General features: G+C 34.1%; 1 protein-coding gene across 10 annotated transcripts in view; it reads right to left on the bottom strand.

The window, feature by feature from the left end:
* EFCAB13 (EF-hand calcium binding domain 13) overlaps window positions 1-21,073 on the bottom strand; it is a 277,023-nt gene that overhangs the window by 162,270 nt on the left and 93,680 nt on the right. For all 10 annotated transcript variants that reach the window (XR_012514684.1, XM_074388801.1, XM_074388793.1 and 7 more), the window contains 4 exons: window positions 15,745-15,816; window positions 7,207-7,344; window positions 6,812-6,880; window positions 3,113-3,253 (listed from right to left, as the gene is read on the bottom strand). Coding sequence is in view for 9 of the 10 variants with exons in the window: in XM_074388801.1 (XP_074244902.1) it covers window positions 3,113-3,253; window positions 6,812-6,880; window positions 7,207-7,344; window positions 15,745-15,816 (420 nt within the window). In the remaining variant the exon portion in view is untranslated. The remainder of the gene's footprint in view (window positions 1-3,112; window positions 3,254-6,811; window positions 6,881-7,206; window positions 7,345-15,744; window positions 15,817-21,073) is intronic.

Here is a 21,073-nt window from a genome sequence, read left to right as displayed (position 1 = left end):
ACATACAAAAGATACAAGTTCTCCCAAGTTGAACTATATATTCAAAACTCCCAAAGGATTTTGATAATCTGTTCCCAAAATTTATACGGACAAGAAAGGTTCAAGAACAGCCAAGACATACTTGAAGAACAACAAAATGGGGGAAAGGCGGTCTCATCTAATATACATAAGGTTTATTTTAAAACTATAGTAAATATATGGTACTAACACAAGGATAGAAAAATAGGCCAATAGAAGGAACTATGCATATATAGACACTTGATACAGACAGAAATGATATTATTGTTCAATAAGAAGGGTTTTCTCAATAAACAAGATAGAAAAAAATACAATTGGGCCCCTATTAATCATCATAATAAAAATTACACCTGGATAGATCAAAGACATAAAAGTGAAAGCAAAAGTTTTAGAAGATAACAGAAGAATCTCTTCATGGTCTCAGGATAGGGGCAGGATTTCTCAAACATGACAAAGTTTACTGCCCATAAGGTAAATATTGATAGATTTTAGTACATTCATATTAAGAAATAATGTATACCAAAAGATACCATAAAAAGTGAAAAAACCAACCATAGACTGAGAGACAATATTGGCAAAGTACAGTGCTAAAGACCAGTATCCAGAATATATAAAGAACTTCTATAAATTAATATCTTAAAAATGAAATCCCTCACTAAAAAAGTAGCAGAAGTTCTAATTGAGCATTCATTAGATAGTCAATTGAAATAGCTAAAAACATCTGAAAGGTGCTCAATCTTATTAGTAATCAAAGAATTTTAAGTAAAAAACAAAATTAGGTATTTTTATTTTCCCATCAGATTTGAAAACAGTAATAAAAAAAATTCTAACAATACCAAATGTTGGTTAATATATGGAACCACAGAAATTCTTTCCCATTATTGGTAGGGGTATAAATCATTATATCTAATTTGTAAATTGGCATTACTTTGTAAAGTAAAACATGAAAATACCCTAAGACCTAGCAGTTATCCTAGAAATATACTCAAAGAAGCTCTTGGACATGCATGTCAAGAGATAAATATGACATTCTTTTTCATAACAGCATAGCAAATACTGAAATCTAGCCTAAATTCAATATCAATAGGGCAGATTTGTCTTAAAATTGTGGTTTGTTCATGAAATAGAAAACTATACAACAGAAAAAGGAAGGAACCATAGCTATAATGTATCTGTCTGTCTAAATTTCAGAATCCTGAGCTAAAAGCAAACTATAAAAATATATACAGTATTATTACATTTATACAAAGTACAAAAACAACCAAAACTCCACTATATTTAATAAATGGTGTTAGGAAAACTGGCTAGCCATGTGCAGAAAGCAGAAACTGGACCCCTTCCTGAGGCCTTACACCAAAATTAACTCCAGATGGATTAAAGACTTAGACATAAGACCTAACACCATAAAATCCCTAGAAGAAAATCTAGGCAAAACCATTCAGGACATAGGCGTAGGCAAGGACTTCATGACCAAAACACCAAAAGCATTGGCAACAAAAGCTGAAATAGACAAATGGGACCTAATCAAACTCCACAGCTTCTGCAGGGCAAAAGAAACAGTCATGAGAGTGAATCAGCAACCAACAGAATGGGAACAAATTTTTGCAGTCTACCCATTTGACAAAGGGCTGATATCCGGAATCTACAAAGAACTAAAACAGATTTACAAGAAAAAAACAAACAAGCCATTCAAAAGTGGGTGAAGGATAAGAACAGACACTTTACAAAAGAAGACATACAGGAGGCCAACAAACATATGAAAAAATGCTCATCATCACTGGGCATTAGAGAAATGCGAATCAAAACTACATTGAGATACCATCTCATGCCAGTTAGAATGGTGATCATTAAAAATCAGGAGAGAGCAGATGCTGGAGAGGATGTGGAGAAATAGGGACACTTTTACACTGTTGGTGGGAGTGTAAATTAGTTCAACCATTGTGGAAGACAGTGTGGCGATTCCTCAAGGACCTAGAAAGAGAAACTCCATTTGACCCAGCAATCTCATTACTGGGTATATATCCAAAGGATTATAAATCATTCTGCTATAAGGATACATGCACAAGAATGTTCATTGCAGCACTGTTTACAATAGCAAGACTTGGAACCAACCCAAATGCCCATCGATGATAGACTGGACAGGGAAAATGTGGCACATGTATATGGAATATTACACCATGGAATATTACGCAGCAATCGAAAATAACGAGTTCGTGTCCTTTGTAGGGACATGGATGAACCTGGAAACCATCATTCTCAGCAAACCGACACAAGAACAGAAAATCAAACACCGCATGTTCTCACTCACAGGCGAGTGTTGAACAATGAGAACACAGGGACACAGCGAGGGGACCATCACGCAGTGGGGTCTGTTGGGGGGAAATAGGGGAGGGACAGTGGAGGGTGGGGAGTTGGGGAGAGATAGCATGGGGAGAAATACCAGATATAGGTGACGGGGAGGAAGGCAGCAAATCACACTGCCGTGTGTGTACCTATGCAACAATCTTGCATGTCCTTCACATGTACCCCAAAACCTAAAATGCAATAAAAAATAAAACTAAATAATAATAACAATAAATAAATAAATAAATAAAAGTAAGGAAATGGTTAGAACCATGCAATGGATGCCTTCTAGACATTCCAGAAGTCATTTGCTGAATCTCACTGTTGTCTTTACACTCCATCTAGTCTAAAAGTTATGTGAATCCAACAATGGTAGGGTCACTAAGGTTATGTTCTTCTTCAAAAGAACCCAAAAGTCTGTGGAACTCTGTATATATGAAGTATCTTCTCTCCAGAATACGGGGTTGGAGAAAACGAAGAGTAGGGCCCTACCATATGTACTATTTGGCCATTATACTCCAATTTATGAACATCTGGTTTTAAAACATGAATAACAAGATTATGTTTGTCTTACCCAAATAAAGAACATTGGTACACTTTCCAAAAGGGTTGTAACAATTCACAATGAGCAATATATGAATATACTAGTTCCATAATAAGTATACAGTATTACTATTACTTTTTAAAAATTTAGCCTGTGGGAACATATGTACTCTAAATAGGAGAGCTGAGAAGTTACTAAAGTACTCACCATCAGTTGCATGGTTTGATAAGACCTTAAATTGTTCTTCATTTAAAGGTTTTTCCAGGCTCTTCAAAGTGGATAAAAGATCTTTAATTCCAACTTTTCCATCATGGACACTATTAATAATGTTACATGCATCTTCTATTCCTATGTGTGTGTACATATATACATACATATTAATGAGAAAGTGTCACAGTACTTACTGTATCCATATAAGCACATAACAACCTGATTTGTGTGAAACATATTCGTTTTGTAGAATATCCAATCCTTTTTGCCTCTGAAATATATTCTAAATGGAAAGTTCTACAAAATTTATAGGTTAAATATTTATATGAGAAAAGAAGAAACAAATATTTTGAAGTATTCAACTCAAAAAAGTAAACAACAGAAAAATGATTGCAATGAAATGGTACCATAAATTATTTTTTAATTTTTTAATTTAAAAAGTTGCCCTTATTCTTCTTATCTACATGTTTGGAAAGAATGACAGTGCTGTTGATGAGATGTCCATAAACTGACATTTTATTAACTTAATTTTGTGTTATTCAAATATTTTTAAATCTCTGTATCCACACTTCTCACTTTCTTCTTATTTATGCCATCTCTATTTATTTTCCTTCATCATAATTCCTAAAGAGTTCTCTATTTTATTAGTCTTTTTCAAGACCCAACTTTTGGTTAAATGAATAATTTTTGTGTGTGTGTATGTTCTATTTCAATTACTCCTACTTTCAACTTGATTAGTTCCTAACTACCACTTTTTGTGGGGATTGTTTTGCTATTTTAGTTTATGTTGCTGGTTAGCTTCATGAGTTGAACAATTAAGATATTTTCAGTGTTTCTCATTTTCTAATAAAAGCATTTAAAGCTGTAACATTTCTGGTAAGACTGTTTTAATCATACTTTACATGTTTTCACATGTAGTGCTACCATTCTCATCCATTTCTAAATAATTTTTAATTTCAGGCTTTATTCTTTAGCCAAATAATTATTTAGAGAAGCATCTGCCTTTTTTTTTTTTTTTTTTTTTGCTTTTTTAAAATCTGTTTTTGATCTTCAGATCAAAATATTTTCCATATTCCTTCATAAATAATTTTAATATATTACTACATGGTGGTCAGAATACGTGGTCTGAACAACTTCTGATTTTCAGAATTCATTGACTTTTTTCTTTGTGACTTAAATATATCATATTTGTGTGACTATTTCATAGGCATTTGAAAATGTGTATTCAATGTTTTTGGAATATGAAGTGCTACATGTTTCTTAAATCAGGCTTATTGTCACTTAAATCTCAAATCTATCTTTATCTCTGTGTATAAATACATGCACTCTGTTTAATCTTATCGAACTTGTCAATTTTATTTTTCATACTATTAAAAAGAGTTCTGGCATACAGAACTGAATTGATCATACTATTGGATCATCTTCAAAGGGCCTCTGCTTGTTTTATTACTTTTCTCCTTTAACTACTATCTCCAGTTTTATTCCTTCATAAGTAGCAACTCGGGTGTATTTAATGTATTTCTATTCAATCTATCTCATCTATCTACTTAGATTTATGTTTACCTGAAAAAATATAGTGTTCCCTTATGGGCATTCATATAAATAAGTTTATATAAAGCATTTTGATCTATAAGTTTGTTCTATTTCTTCCCTTTCTTCACTGAACCATATATTACTGAAATGTATCTATGGAAATATATCGATGGTGTAAATGTAAATCTAGTTTATTGTTTATTATTTACTCTATGTAGAGGCCACATTTTATTTAATGATTCCCCTAGTAATGGACAATTAAGTTACCTTCATCTCTTTTCTCTCTCAAATAATGTTGCAATCAGCATCCTTATAAATGTCTGTAACACAAAACTTTCTCAGGGCTAATAAGTGTACTTAAGAACTGAATTACTGGATGATGGGAACACATGTATTTAATTTCACTAAGTACTGCTAGACTGCTATTTTGAATGGCAACACTGTTTTACTTACCCACCAGCTATTTATAAGTATTCCTAATGCTTTCTCTTCATATACATATTAGCCATTTGTGTTTTTCCTTTTGCATACTGCCTTCTTACATCCTTACTCATTTTTCCAATGGGTTTTTATTTATCTATTTCTTATTTGTAGAATTTCTTTATACATATTTGAAATATTAATCATTCGTTAGCTCTAAAAGTTGCAATTAATCTTCTTTCAGTCTGTTACATATCTGTTCATTTCTTCAGAGGTCTTTATTGAACAGAAATCTTTAATTTTAATATAATAGAATTTTTATCCTATGATTGTGATTTTAGAAGTCTCATTTAAGAAATCCTTCACAACCACAAGGCATAATATTTTCTCCAATAATTTACTCTACCAGCTTTATAGTTTTACTTTCAGATTCATGTTAACATCTATTTAATTTATTTAAAGATTATTTTTGTGTATGGCATAAAGTAAGAATTCAATTTTATTTTCTTCCACAAAGTGTGGCAATTTCTCAAATAATATATTAAATAACACATCTTTTCCCCAATTGATTGATGATTTCTGTATCATATGTCAAGTTCTTATATACATGAGTCTCTGCAGGTTCTACATTGCGATGCATTGGTCTATTTGTAACACTGTTACAACAGCATTATGATATGTCCTTCTACCTGGTATGGTAAGGCAACTTCCCCATCATTATTGCTTTTCAAAAGGGTCCGTCTTTCAAATAAATATCAGAATTATTTTCTCAAAGTTTCCACCCAAATTTTTCTGGAATATTGATTTTAATTGCATTCAAATTAAAGACTAATTTAGAGATAATACACTTAAGATTCATTTCAAAATCCCAGTCTTAAGATTTCAATTCACAATTTCAATGTTTGTATTCCATGATTGTTTTAATGTCTCATTGTACTGAAATTTCAAAATAGATTTTAAAAAGCTGAGTTAAGCACTTAGCTAAAGTTTTTGACAAAGAGTAAGGGAGTAAACCCAAATACATAAGAAGAAATAAAGAAGAAAAATAAGAAAAGAGCAAATGACACTATAGGTGATTAAAGAAACCAAACCAGATTACTGATAATAAGAGAAAAACCTTGGACAAAACCAATAAAGAAAAAATGCAACATAACAGAATCCATGAAAAGAGAGAAAGAAACACAGAGATAACAATTTTTTAAATAATTAAGGATGTTATGAAAAATGTGTATCCAGAAATTTGAAAAACTAGGGTTTTAAAAATACATATTTCTATATCATTTAAATGACACAATGAAAAAGGGGCCTTGGCAGAGTTTTGTTAAAAGTTAAATATGTGGCCAAGCATGGTGGCTCATGCCTGTAATCCCAGCACTTTGGAAAGCCGAGGTGGGCAGATCACCTGAAGTCAGGAGTTTGAGACAAGCCTGGCCAATGTGGTAAAATCCCATCTCTACTAAAAAATACAAAAATTAGCCAGGTGTGGTGGTACACAGCTGTAATCCCATCTACTTGGGAGGCTGAAGCATGAGAATTGCTTGAACCCGGGAGGCGGAGGTTGCAAGATCATGCCACTGTACTCCAGCCTGGGCAAGACTCTATATCAAAAAAAAAAAAAAAAAGTTATGCACACACACACAGACACACCCACGCACCCACCCACCCATACGCACACACACCCCTACACATACCAAGCTAGAGACATGAAGTTTCTGTTTATATTCCTTTAAATTTCATACTTACTTTGGCATTCAATAAATTCATCAGTATTGGCCAATTCTTTGATAAAATCCTTAAAACGCACCACTTCATCTTTAAAAAAAAAAAAAGGGAAGTAACAATTTAGATACTGTTGTTAAAATGACCATTTGATGTTATAAAGCCAGAGCTATGAAATATGAAAATAAAGTGGAGGAATGAATTATCTTGTGTTGTATATGATATGCATGTCAGATCCAAAATAAAAGCTGCCAGACATATAACTGTGAAAATAAATTCCTTCAATATAAACTCATCAGTTAAAAACTACAAAAACAGTTTTCTTTTTAAAGATAGATAATTTAGTTGTATCTCCTTAGGCATTTAGTTTCTTCTGACATACTCCAACTTTGTTAATTTAAAGTGAAATAATTACTCACCATTAGGATTAGTATTATCCAAAGCTTTCTGTATTTTATCATCTGTCAGACAGATTCCTATGGCATTTAAATTTTCCTGGAGACCAGAAATGGCTGTAACATCATTTTTGTGAATGTTGTTGTTGTAAAATTTATCTTCTGGGAGGAGATAATCACTTTCAGTTAGAAAGAAATTTTCATGTTTCTCCTTTATATTTTAAAGATAGGTGGTTAAAATTTCCCAACATATGAAATTACACTTAAGAAAAATGACAGTATTATTTATTTGTATTAATTTATGTCCTTCTGTGTTGCCAAAATAACAAGTTAGCTGACAAGAAATAGACACCAAAAAAACAACAACAACAACAACAAATGTAAGTGATAAAATCTGGGGAAAGGAAGAGAAGAGCAATAAAAAGAAGATAAAAAAGAGCAATAGAAAAAATATATTTCTTAAGGTCATATATACAAATTTTGCAACAATACCAAATTTGTATACATTGAACAAAAGCCTTCAAAGTAAGTAAAGCAAAAACTGACATAATTAAAGGGGGAATAAATGATTCCACAGTAAAAATTGGGAATTTAAACACCTTGCTATCAGTAATTAATAGAACAAGTAGAATAAAAAACAGTAAGAATTAGAAGACCAGACCAGATTAGTAAATATTGTAACCTAATTAATATTTACAGAATGATACTCAATAAATGCAGAATGCAAATTCTTTCAGATACACATGGAACATTCACTTAGCTAGACCATAACCAGGGCCATAAACAAATCTTAATTAATTTAAGAATTTAAATCATGCAAAGTGTATTCTCTGGCCAAACTTAATAAGTTAGAAATCAGGTTTGGCACAGTGGCTCACACCTATAATCCCAACATTTTTGGAGGCCAAGACAGGAGAATTGCTTGAGCCCAGGAGTTCATGACCAGCCTGAAACACAAAGTGAGACCCCATCTCTGCCAAAAAAAAAAAAAGTTTAAAATTAGCCAGGCATAGTAGTGTATGCCTGTAGTCTCAGTTACTTGGGAGCCTGAGGCAAGAGGCTGCTTGAGCCCAAGAGTTGAAGGTTGCAGTGAGCCACGATCGTGTCACCTGCACTCCAGCCTAAGCAACAAGCAAGACCCTCTCCCTAAAACAAATAAATAAATAAATTAGAAATCAATAATAATTAAGATTTCTAGAAAACGGCCCAATATTTGGAAATTAAAGACTACATTTCTAAATAACTCATGCTACAAAGAAAAAAATAATTTGGTAAATTAGAAAATAGTTTAGTACATGATAAAGCACAACATAACATTTGTGAGATGCAATCAAAGACACATTAGGGGCTGGGCGTGATAGCGAATGCCTATAATCCCAGCACTTTGGAAGGTCGACGTAGGTGGATCACAGGTCAGGAGATCAAGACCATACTGGCTAACATGGTGAAACCCTGTCTCTATTAAAAATACAAAAATTAGCCAGGTGTGGTGGCATGCACCTGTAGTCCCAGCTACTGAGGAGGTTGAGGCAGGAGAATTGCTTGAACCCGGGAGATGGAGGTTGCAGTGAGCTGAGATCATGCTACTGCACTCCAGCCTGGGTGACAGAGCGAGAATCTATCTAAAAAACAACAACAACAACAACAACAACAACAAAAACATGTTGCAGTTTTAAATGTTAGAAAAGAATAAAAATCAGTTATCTAAGCTTCTATCTCAACAAGCTAGCAATGAAGGGTAAATGAAGCCCAAAGAAAACAAAGACCAAGTGATAGTAAAAATAAAAATATAAACCGATGAAAAAGAAAAACAAAGAGAAAATTTAACAAAAATTAACAAAATCAACATTTGTGTAAAAGTATTAATAAATTTAATAACCCCCTAGCAAGACTGGTTACAGACAAAAAAAGAGAAAACAGAAATTACAAACATCAGGAATGAAAAATAAAAATAAGACATCATACTACAGATATTAAAAGGATAATAAGGGGCTATTATGAACAACTTAATGACAATAAATCTGACAAATTACATAAAATAAATGGATTTTGACAAGACACAGTTCCACTTACAGAAAGTATATTTCTTCTTTATGATACTTACAGAAAGATATAGTGACAACAAGAGAAAGATTTAGAAGGAGGCTCTAAACAGCTCCACATTCATTGAATAAATAGAGCTCAATATTTTAAATCTTCAGGAATAGATGTCTCCACTGGTGAATTCTACCAAACATTTAATGAAAAAAAAAATCTTAATCCTAATCATAAACTGATATGGTTTGGCTGTGTCCCCTCCAACAAATCTCACCTTGAATTATAATAATCTCCATGTATCAAGGGCAGGCCAGATGGATATAATTGAATCATGGGGATGGCATCCCCATACTGTTCTTGTGGTAGTAAGTCTCATGAGATCTGATGATTTTATAAATGGGAATTCCCCTGCACAAGCTCTCTTGCCTGCTGCCATGTAAGAGATGACTTTGCTCCTCACTCAGCTTCCAACATGATTGTGAGGCTTCCCCAGTCATATGGAACTGTGAGTCAATTAAATCTCTTTCTTTTATAAATTACCCAGTCTTGAGTATTTCTTTATTAGCAGCATTAGAACAAACGAATACACAAACTCAACCAGAAATAAAAGTGGAAGGGAAAACTTCCCAATTCATTTTATAAGGCCAACATAACCCTAACACCAAAATCTGAAAAAGACACTAAAGAAAATTGTAGACCAATATCCCTCATAAATATATACTCAAACATCTTTAATAAAATATTAGAAAATAAATAAGGTTAAGAGCTCTGTTGTATAACATGGTGATGTGACTACAGTTAATAACAATGTATAATATTTTTGAAAATTGCTAAGAGAAAATATTTTAAGTGTTCTCATCACAAAAATAGGTGAGGTAAAGCATATGTTAATTAGTTCAATTTAGCCATTCCACAACGTATGTACATATTTTGAATCACACAATATATAATACATACGATTTGTTTTTGTCCATTTAAAAACCAAAGGGTGACTATAGTTAATAATGTTCTGAATGTTCTCACTACAAAGAAATGATATATGTTTGAACTCATGGTGTGAAAGGAAAATAAATCTTAGTACCCCAAAATCACTAAGCTCAAGGGAAAAGTCAAGCTGGGAACTGTGTCAGGCAAACCTGCCTCCCATTCTATTCGTAAATAAGACAGCAACAGAGATTTAAAAAAAAAAAAAGCTACATAACTCTCTCACAATTTGTCCATTAAAAAATTCCCTGCTTCAAGTTGTTTTCCCCCAACCCTTCCAGACCAAACCAATGTACATCTTACATGTACTCATTGATATCTCATGTCTTCCTAAAATGTATAAAACCAAGCTGTGCCCCAGCTAGAAACAAAACAATATACATGTTATCAAAGTTTCAGAAGGAGAAAAAAGAAATAAAGAAAAAATATATTCAAAGAAATAATGGAAGAAAACTTCCCAGGCCTGGGGAATAAAATAGATATCCAGGAAGTCTAAAGACACAAAATAAGATGAATTCAAAGAGACCCACTTTGGGATACATTACAATAAAATTGTCAAAACTTGGAAGCAGAGAGATTTTTGAATGCAGCAAGGGGGAAAGTGCCTTGTTAAGTATGAGGGAACCTTCATAAGACTCTCAGTGAATTTTTCAACAGGAACCTTGTAGGCCAGAAGGGAATGGGATGATATATTCAAAATGAGAAAGAAAAAAAAAACACCTGCCAACCAAGAATATTATACCCAGAAATCCAATCTTTCAAACATGAAAGAGAGATAAATAAAGACTTTCTCAGACAAACAAAAGCTGCATTACATTCACCAATAGATCTGCATTACAAAAAATGCTAAGGGGAATTCCTCAAGCTAAAAAAAAGATGCTAATTAGTAACATGAAAAACATATGAAAGTATTAAAGTAACTGGTAAAAGTAAGTATATAACCAAATTCAAAACACTCAAATACTGTAATGGCAATATGTAAATAAATTATATTCTCCAGTACAAATATTAAAAGACAAGTCTATTAAAAACAGCTATAGTTATAATAGTTTGGCAAGGAATACAACTTTTAAAACATGTAAAATGTGATATCAAAAACATAAAATGTGGGGGGAGGTAAAGTAAATGTGTAGAGTTTCTATATGATCAAAATTTAGTTGTTATCACTTTTAAATAGCCTTTTATACATATAAGATGTTTATGTAAGCCCCAGTGTAACTACAAGGCAAAAGCCTACAGTAAATACACAAAAGATAGTAAGATTCAAATTATACTAGTACAGAAAACCATCAAAATACAAAAGAAGAAAGCAAGAGTGGAAGAAAGAAACAAAGGATATATAAAACAACAGAAAACAATGAAGAAATTGCACTAGTCAGTCCTTACTATCAATAATTACTTTGAATACAAATTAAATCCTCCAATAAAAAGGCATAGAATGGATGAATGCACATAAAAAATAAGACCCAACCACATGCTAAACCCTAGAGACTCATTTCATCTTAAAGGACACTCATAGACTGAAAGTGAAGGGGTGAAAAAAGATATTCTACAAAAAGGGAAACCAAAAGAGAATATGGGTACTTGTATCAGACAAAATAGATCTTAAGTCAAAAACTCTAAAAAGAGACAAAGAGGGTCATTATATACTGATAAAATGGTAAATTCATCAAAAATATATACAAATTGTAAATATATGTGCTCCCAACATTGGAACATCTTAACACATAAAACAAACAATAAGAGATTTGAAAGAGACATAGATTAAATATTATAATAGTAGGAGATATAAACTGCAAATCAGTAATAGAGGAAATCATGGAAAATTAACAAATACCTGAATATTTACACAATATGTTCCTGAACAACTATTGGGTCAGAAATGAAATGAAAGGGAATATTTAAAAATATCTTGAGATAAATTAAAATGGAAATACAGCATATGAATACATAAGGAGCACAGTAAAAGCAGTTCTAAAAGACAAGTTTATACCTTCATAGTAAGTACTTACTAGTGCCATTAAATGCCTACATTAAAAAGAAAATAAAGATCTCAAACAACCAAATGCTACACCACAAGGAACTTGACAAAGAAGAACAAATTAAGCCCAAAGTTAACAGAAGAAAGAAAATAACAAATATGTAACAGAAATAAATGAAATGGAGACTAGGAGACTAGAAAAACAAGATAAAAGATTAACAAATCTAAGAGTTGGGGTTCTTTAAAAAGATAAACAAAATTGATAAACTCCCAAGGCAGACAATAGCCCTGGTGAATACGGACACAAAAATCCTCAGCAAAGTTTTATTAAATCAAATTCAGCAATACAGAAAAGGCATGATACAGCATGATAAATGAGATATATCTCAGAAATGCAAGATTGGTTCAATCTTTAAAAGTTAATCAATGAAATGTACCATATCAACAGATAAAGGAAAACTATATTATCATATTAATAAATATGCAAAAAGCATCTGATACACAACAACACCCATTCATAACAACTCTAAGCAAATTGAAATAGAAGAAAAATTCCTCATTGTAATAACAGGCATATATTTTAAAAACCTATAGCTAAAGTCAAACTTAATGGTGAAAAATTGGATGATTTCCTCCTAAGAACAAGAAACAAGAAGAGATATCTGTTTTCACACTCCTGTTAAATATCACACTAGACAGATCCTAGCCAACGCAATCATGGGAATGGGTGAGAGAAATAAAAGATATACTAATTAGAAAGAGAAAAAAGAAAACTGTCTTTTTTCACAGACGACTATATACATAGACAAGCCCAAATAGTTTACAAAAAAAGCTACTAAACCTACTGAGTTCATTAACGTTACAGAACACAAGATCAACATGCAAAAATCAATTACACTCTTATGATTATGAATAATCAGAAATGTATAATTTGAAAGGACCTTGTGTGTGTGTGTATGTGTGTGTGCACGTGCATATGCACATGTGTGCAAAATAAAATACAGGTTTGTGGTGGTGCATGCCTGTAGTCCCAGCTACTAGGGAGGCTGAGGCAGGAGAATTGCCTGAACCCAGGAGGCGGAGGTTGCGGTGAGCCAAGATCGCGCCATTGCACTCCAGCCTGGGTAACAAGAGCGAAATTCTGTCTCAAAAAAAAAAAAAAAACAAACAAAACTATAACAATAACAACATTGTAGAGAAAAATCAAAGGTGAGCTATAAGGAGAGAGAGAGGTTGTATTTATGGATCAGAGATTCAATATTGTTAAGATTTTGATTCTCCCTAAATTGATCTATAAATTAAACACAGTTCCAATAAAAATCACAGAAATTCTAAAATTTGTAAAGGAAAATTAAAAACAAAAAGATTTACAACAATGTTGAAAACGAATAATATTAAAATATTCAAACTACCTAATTTCAACTTTCAATAAAGCAAAAGTAATCAAAACAGTGTAATAATAATGAAAGAACAGACCCATAAATCAATAAAACACAATAGAGAGCATAGAAATAGACCCACATATACATAGTCAATTGATTTTTGACAAAAATACAAAGGCAATTCAAGGAAGAAAGAATTTGTGTCTTCAACAAATGGTACTGGAACAATTAAACATATGTTTGCAAAAACAAAAAAAAAAGTGAATCTCCACCAATATAAAACCTTCATTTTATATAAAAATTAACTTGAGTAACAGCCCTAAATATAAATCTAAGACTATAAGATTTCTATAGAAAAAAGAAAAAGGAGAACATCTTTACAGCATGGGTTTAGGCAAAGGTTAGGTCAGACCAGGTAGAATAAAGCATAAAAAAAATTATGAAATTAGACTTTATCAACACTAAAAACTATTGTTCTCTGAAAGACAATGTTAAGAAAATGAAAAGATAAAACAGACTGGAAGAAAATATTTGCAAACATGTATATAATAACATTGCTCAGAATATATAAAGAACTCTCAAAACTTAATAAGAAACAGTCTTTTTTATTTTTATTTTTATTTTTTTTGACAGAGTCTTGCTCTGTCACCCAGGCTAGAGTGCAGTGGCACAAACTCAGCTCACTGCAACCTCCACCTCCTGGGTTCAAGCAACTCCCCTGCCTCAGCCTCCTGAGTATCTGGGACTCCACAGGCAGTCCCAGCTACACATCACCACACCTGACTAATTTTTGTATTTTTAGTAGAGACAGGGTTTTGCCTTGTTGGCCAGGCTTGTCTTGAATTCCTGCCCTCAGGTCATCTGCCCACCTCGGCCTCCCAAAGTGCTAGGATTACAGGCGTGAGCCACCATGCCCGGCCCCTAATTATTTCTAATGGACAAAAAGTTGGATACTTTACCAAAGAAGATGTAGAGATAGCAAATATGTGTGTGTTTTGGGGGGGCGGGGGGTGTATAAAAGACTTTCAAACACATGATTAGTCATAAGGGAAATGCAAACCATAATGAAATACCACTATACAACTATTAGAAAGGCTAATTTTTAAAAAATTCCTGATATTTTTGTCAAGTGTTGGCTAGGATGCAGTGCAACTAGAACTGCTATACATTGCTGTCGGGAATGCACTTTAGAAAGACACTGCAAAACAGTTTGGCAGTTTTTGATCAATTTAAACATACACTCACCATATATCTCAGCCTAGTTCTAGGTATTTAAGAAAAATGAAAACATACATCCACAGAAAAACCTGTACATAATTATTTATAGCAGCTTCATTCATAATCACCAAACACAGAATAACTCAATAGCCCATCAATGGCAAATGGAAAAACAAATTATGGTACATTCATAAAATGGAATTCTACTCATATACAGAAGGAACCAAACAATGTGCAAAAAATGGATGAATATAAAAATATTATTCTAAGGAAGCCAGACTCAAACCACTTCATATTTAATCATTACATTTACAAGATATTTCACAAAAGGCAAAACTATAGGGACAAAGAATGAATCAGTAGTTGCCAGGGTTGAGTGTAGAGGAAGAAATGGATTACCAAAAGGGCACAAGAGACTTCTGTGGGGTGATATAGTCTATATGGTGTGTATAGTAAGGGTTATATGACATTATTTTTAAGAATCCAAAGAACTGTATTCCTAAAAATAGTAAATTTTGCTATATGTAAGTTATACCTCAAAAAGCATAAATGTTTAAAAAATGTCATCAAGAGAGTTGTTGAACATACATGAGAACATAACAGATAGTGATAAAGTCAATTCCACTGGATTTGTCAAAAGTTTTAAAAATTATTTTCTAATAAATTCAAAAGTCAAATATGCATACTGAATAACCTCAAAGAATAATATATAATCTAGTAATTTTCTAGTACTACCAAGTAAGACTACTAAAAATTTTGAGTCTGGGTTACGCTTAGCAATATTTGCCTTAGAATTCAAACAGAAGTTATGTAATCTAATCTTTTATTGTTTTATATTCATATTATATTGCTTCTTACTTACCTGTACTTTAACTATTGAAACCTATATTGTTTTTAACATATAAACCACTGCTTGTCTTTCTAGATCTGGGCAGCAAGTACATATTAAATAAAACTTACCTGCAGCTTTAGGAATTGTCAATATATCAGAGAATTTAGTCATAAATTCTTGAATGGTAACCTTTCCACTTTCTGTAATGTAAATCATAATTTAATTAAATGAAAGAATTACTGTTTCAGAATTAATTAATATAGCTAAAGCTAACAGTCAAATTATAACAAAGGTTAGAAGCTTGGGAGTAAGGCTAGGCTTTCTTCTCCCTTACCTCTTGCATGCATATGACTATCAAATTTCTGCTCATTCTATTTCCAAATACTTCTTGAATTTACTGCTGCATTAACTAATACCTATGTTATTGCAATAGCATCTTTAAAAACCTATGCCACCAGTCTCGTCCTCCATTTATTTTTCAAAGTATGGCAAGGGAGGTATTCCTCTTAAAAAAAAAAATTGATTATTCCTATAATAAAACCCTTCAGTAGCTCCTAATTGCCTGCAAAACTACAGAATAAATATAACACTGAGGAGGTGAGGGAGGGAAATTATAGACCCATATTACTCATACATGTGTTAAAGTACAAGTAAAATACTACTAAATAGGATTCAGCAGTACAATGAAAAAAATATTCAAGATACTTTCAGAACATGCATTCTCATTGAGGGTGATACTGCTCTTAAGGTATAAAACTGGTTCTTAGGAGAAAAAAAAATCTCAGATATTACAATACTTTGTGGCCATAGTACTTAAACAGATATATGGTGTATCTTTGGTATTAAATTTTCACAGGGTGTGGAGGATAATTAGGAAGTAAAATGTCTATAAAGGCTCCTTAGAGAAGTGAGGGAAAAAAAGGTTAGAAACACTGCTTTAGTATGACAGTAGACACCTAAATTGAATCTCTCCAGATGGTCTCCAAAAAATTCATAAAAATTAACAAATAAGGCAAGTAAAATAACCTAGAGTCCATGCCTACAGTCTAACTAAGAGGCAGAATATTGAACACTTTCGTTTGCATATAAGTCAGGAAATAAAAATCTAGAACCAGCACAGTCAGCTTCACAGCCTACACTAAAGACGAAACTCAGGGCAGGCATGGTGGCTCACCCCTGTAATCCCAAGACTTTGGGAGGCTGAAGTGGGCAGATCACTTAAGGTCAAGAGTTCCAAACCAGCCTGGACAACATGGTGAAAGCCCATCTCTACTAAAAATATGAAAATTCGCTGGGTGTGGTGGCAGGAGCCTGTAATTCCACCTACTCAGGAGGCTGAGGCAGAAAAATTGCTTGAACCTGGGAGATAGAGGTTGCAGTAAGCCGAGAATGTGCCAGTGCACTCCAGCCTGGGCAACAGAGCAAGAACCTGGAAGAAGGAAGAAGGAAGAAGGAAGGAGAAGGAGGAGAAGGAGAAAGAGAAGAGAAAGAAGGAGAAGAGGAAAAGGAATAAGAAGAAGAGGAAGAAGATGAAGAAGGAGGAGGAGGAAAAGAAGGAGGAGCAGGAAGAAACTCATATGGCACTTTCATAGAAGAAAGAATAAGGAAGTGTCTTTGTAATGCAGAACATGGATAACACCCATGAGAGTTCACCCATAAGAAGAGAGTCCCTAGCTGAGTAGGGAAATAATAGAACAAGTCAGAGAGCTGATGGATGAAAGCTTTAACCTTTAGAGAGATAAAAGAAAGCTTAGAAATACAAGAGACCAAAGACAGGAATCTTGAGATGGTATATGAGGGAAGCAGAAAATTAACTTTAGAACCTGGGTACAGGATAGACTCTGAAAGTGAATAGTATTCCATAAGGTTTGGTAGTAAAGGGGAAAAAAAAAAACAATTAAAGAGGAATTCCCTACTAAATGGAATCAAAAAGTCAGAAAAGCAACACATTCCTCAAAAAAGGTGCCATTTCGGGTGTTGAACAATGAGAACACATGGACACAGAGAGGGGAGCACTACACACTGGGGTCCGTTGGGGGGGAAATGGGGGAGGGGGGGTGGGGAGGTGGGAAGAGATAGCATGGGGAGAAATGACAGATACAGGTGAGGGGACGGAAGGCAGCAAACCACACTGCCATGTGTGTACCTATGCAACAATCTTGCATGTTCTTCACATGTACCCCAAAACCTAAAATGCATTTAAAAAAAAAATCAAAAAAAAAAAACAAACAAACAAAGGTGCCATTTATTTAAGTAAATGTTGTTCACTGTAGAAACTGAAGAGGGGACTCTTGAACTGGATAAGCCACCTAACACTTTCAACTCTTCCATAGGATCATTGGTCTAGAAAATGCAATGCAGGTAACAGTGAACAGAAAAGAGAACATAGCATCCTTAGAAAGTTATAATGCAAAGGAAGCAAAATAAAAATTAAAGCTCTTTAGTATAACACAGAAAAGCCAAGATCAAAACTACAACAAGCAAAATAATATAAAGTAAATATCATTAACAAACTGCAAATATGAAAGAATACCAAAAATCAAAAGAGAAATAGACAAAGGAAGTTGTAAAATAAGAGCAACTGGACTCAGAAAATAGACTGTGAAACACAAAGTTAACTTCAAAATGAAGACTCAAAGGTAGAATGGATTGATAAAACCATAGTAATTGACATTCAGGACAGAAATGAAAGAATTAAAAGAAAGGAGGAGTGGAAGAAAAAAGAAGGAAGATGAAACCAGTCTGAAAAAAAAGTTTAAAAGAGTCAGAACAAAATGACAGATATAAAAGCAAAGAAGATCTGATATGTATATAATTGAAGTCCCTGGAAAAACAAAAATAGAACAATGGAACAGACTTAACTTACAATTAGAAACTACATGCATAGAATCTGAATTAGCATTATCCTTTGTTCCTGAAACATTACTGGTCTACACATGACCCACTTTTATTCATCTGATTAATTCAAAATGTTCAATAATGTAATAAATTCCTACAAACTTATGCCCAAAACAAAAGCTAGGGCTTGACAAAAATCAGCAACTAACCCTGGAGTGTTCCCCTTATAAACTCATCCTTTATCCTTCCCCAACCTTCATCATAAGTTTAGTGTTCACCATCCTTTTTTTCTTAATGCAATTTTACTGTACTTATATGTACAGTAAGTTCTCACTTAACATCATTGATAGGTACTTGGAAACCCTGACTTTAAGCAAAAGGACATTAATAAAATCAGTTTTACCATAGGTGAATTTATATAAACAAGAGTTATATTCCTATGGCATATTTCTCTTCAAAAAAACATTACTGGCCAGGCACAGTGGCTCACACCTATAATTCCAGCACTTTGGGAGGCCAAGGCGGGTGAATTACCTGAGGTCAGGAGTTCAAAACCAACCTGACCAATATGGAGAAACCCTATCTCTACTAAAAATACAAAATTAGCCAGGCATTGTGGCGCAAGCCTGTAATCCCAGCTACTCAGAAGGCTGAGGCAGGAGAATCACTTGAATCTGGGAGACAGAGGTTGCAGTGAGCCAAGATTGTACCATTATACTCAAGCCTAGCTAACAAGAGTGAAACTCTGTCTCAAAAACAAAAAAAATTAGCAAACTTAAAAACAAAGACTCAAAACACTTCTAGTATCAAACACTGAACAAAATGTGAGCTACACCTACTTTTAAAAAGGATTAATAAAACAAAATAATTACCCAATTTCTAGTGAATCAGAGTGACAGCAGTTGTAGTGGTGGTGGGTTAAATCAAGTAATAAATATCTGCAAAGTGAAAATTTTATGGAGCACCTCCTACCATCACGCAGTTCAAAAATAACAAATATGGCAAATCTACAAAGCAGCAACAATTAGACTGATAGTTGACTTCTAAACAGAATTAACAGAACCCAGAATACAACAAAATGATATATTAAAATATTGAAAGACAATAACTAACAATCTAGAATTCTGTGCCCACCGAAAATGACCTTTGATTGCAAAGGAAAACTAAAGACATTTTGAGCCAGAAACTCAGATAATTCTTACTAAGAAAATACTAAATGCTAACCTAATGGAAAGTGATAGATGAAGAAATCCACTAAATTCATTAATTCTGTGCATTACAGATGCAGAAATTCATTAAAAGAGTAAACATGTGGGTAAATTTAAATAAATATTCAAAATCATAATGTTTTATATAATTTAAAATATTTATATGGTTAAAATACACAATATTTTATATAATCAAAAGATTTATACAGTTAAAATACACAAACTGTGGGTTCCTCCCTATAATGCCACAGCTGAAGCTCTCTGGAAAGCGCCACCTCCTGGCAGAAGGCCAGCCAGCACAAAAAGAGAGTATTAAGTCACCAAAACTAAACCCTCAAGGAGTCCATTGCACAAGAATAGCACATAAATTGATAAGAGATGAATAAGAGGAGATCATGGCAGACAAGAGGCAGGACTAGATTGCAGCTCTGGACAGAGCAGACAGGCAACAGCTCGCATTGTGAATTTTAGTTCCAGATCAACTGCAAGAACAAACCAGCAATTCTGAGGGCCCACAGACCCTCCGAAGGAAGCAGACTGCTTCTGCAAAACCACCCCAAAACTTTGAGTACCCCAACTGCAGAAGTGAGAAAGAGAACCTCCTCTCCCGAACACACACTCCCATTGGAGAAGCTGAAGGTCTGTTTGCAGGAGAAGTTTCCAACTTTATGTGGAAATGAGTCACTTTGGAGAGCTAAGCAAAATACAGGAGTAGAGGAAGCAGCAGAAAGGCCCTGGGAGCTTGATGGGTCCCCTAGCAGGCCATTCCTGCTGCCACCACAGGGATCCAATGGGAAATGAGCAGTGGGTAAAACTTCACAATGCGAAGCAAATCTCTAGATGAACTTTGTAACAATTGGAACAGGGTGAGAAGCCACCTGGCCAGAACCCCAGGAAGGCACAAATCCTGTGTGCAGACTCCATAGGCTGGAGAAGAACCAAGCCCTTTTCTTTCCCAACTGGGAGGCAGTTAGCCCGGGGCGGGTTTTTAAGCCCATATCTTCCTCCACTTGGAAAGAGTCTGGGGGCTGCTGTGGGTGGCACAGTGGGAGTGAGACTGGCCTTTCAGTTTGCATGGGAGCTGGGCGAGGCCTGTGACTGTCAGCTTCTCCCACTTCACAGACAACCTACATGACTCAGCAAAGGCAGCCATAATCCTCCTATGTACACAACTCCAGTAACCTGTGAATCTCACTCCCGTACCCCAAGCAGCTACAGCAAGACCCATCCAGGGAGAGTCTGAGCTCAGACACACCTAGCCTCACCCCCACCTGATGGTCCTTGCCTACCCACCCTGGTAGCAGAAGACAAAGGGCATATAATTTTGGAAGTTCTAGGGCCCCAACCACTGCCAGTTCCTTCCCATAATACCACGGCTGATGCTCTCTGGAAAGTGCCACCTCCTAGCAGT

The sequence above is a fragment of the Saimiri boliviensis genome, chromosome 17 (genome assembly GCF_048565385.1).
Source record: "Saimiri boliviensis isolate mSaiBol1 chromosome 17, mSaiBol1.pri, whole genome shotgun sequence".
NCBI classification, from domain to species: domain Eukaryota; kingdom Metazoa; phylum Chordata; class Mammalia; order Primates; family Cebidae; genus Saimiri; species Saimiri boliviensis.
Note: the sequence above shows the minus strand (reverse complement) of the source record. Positions and strands in the feature narration are given on the sequence as shown.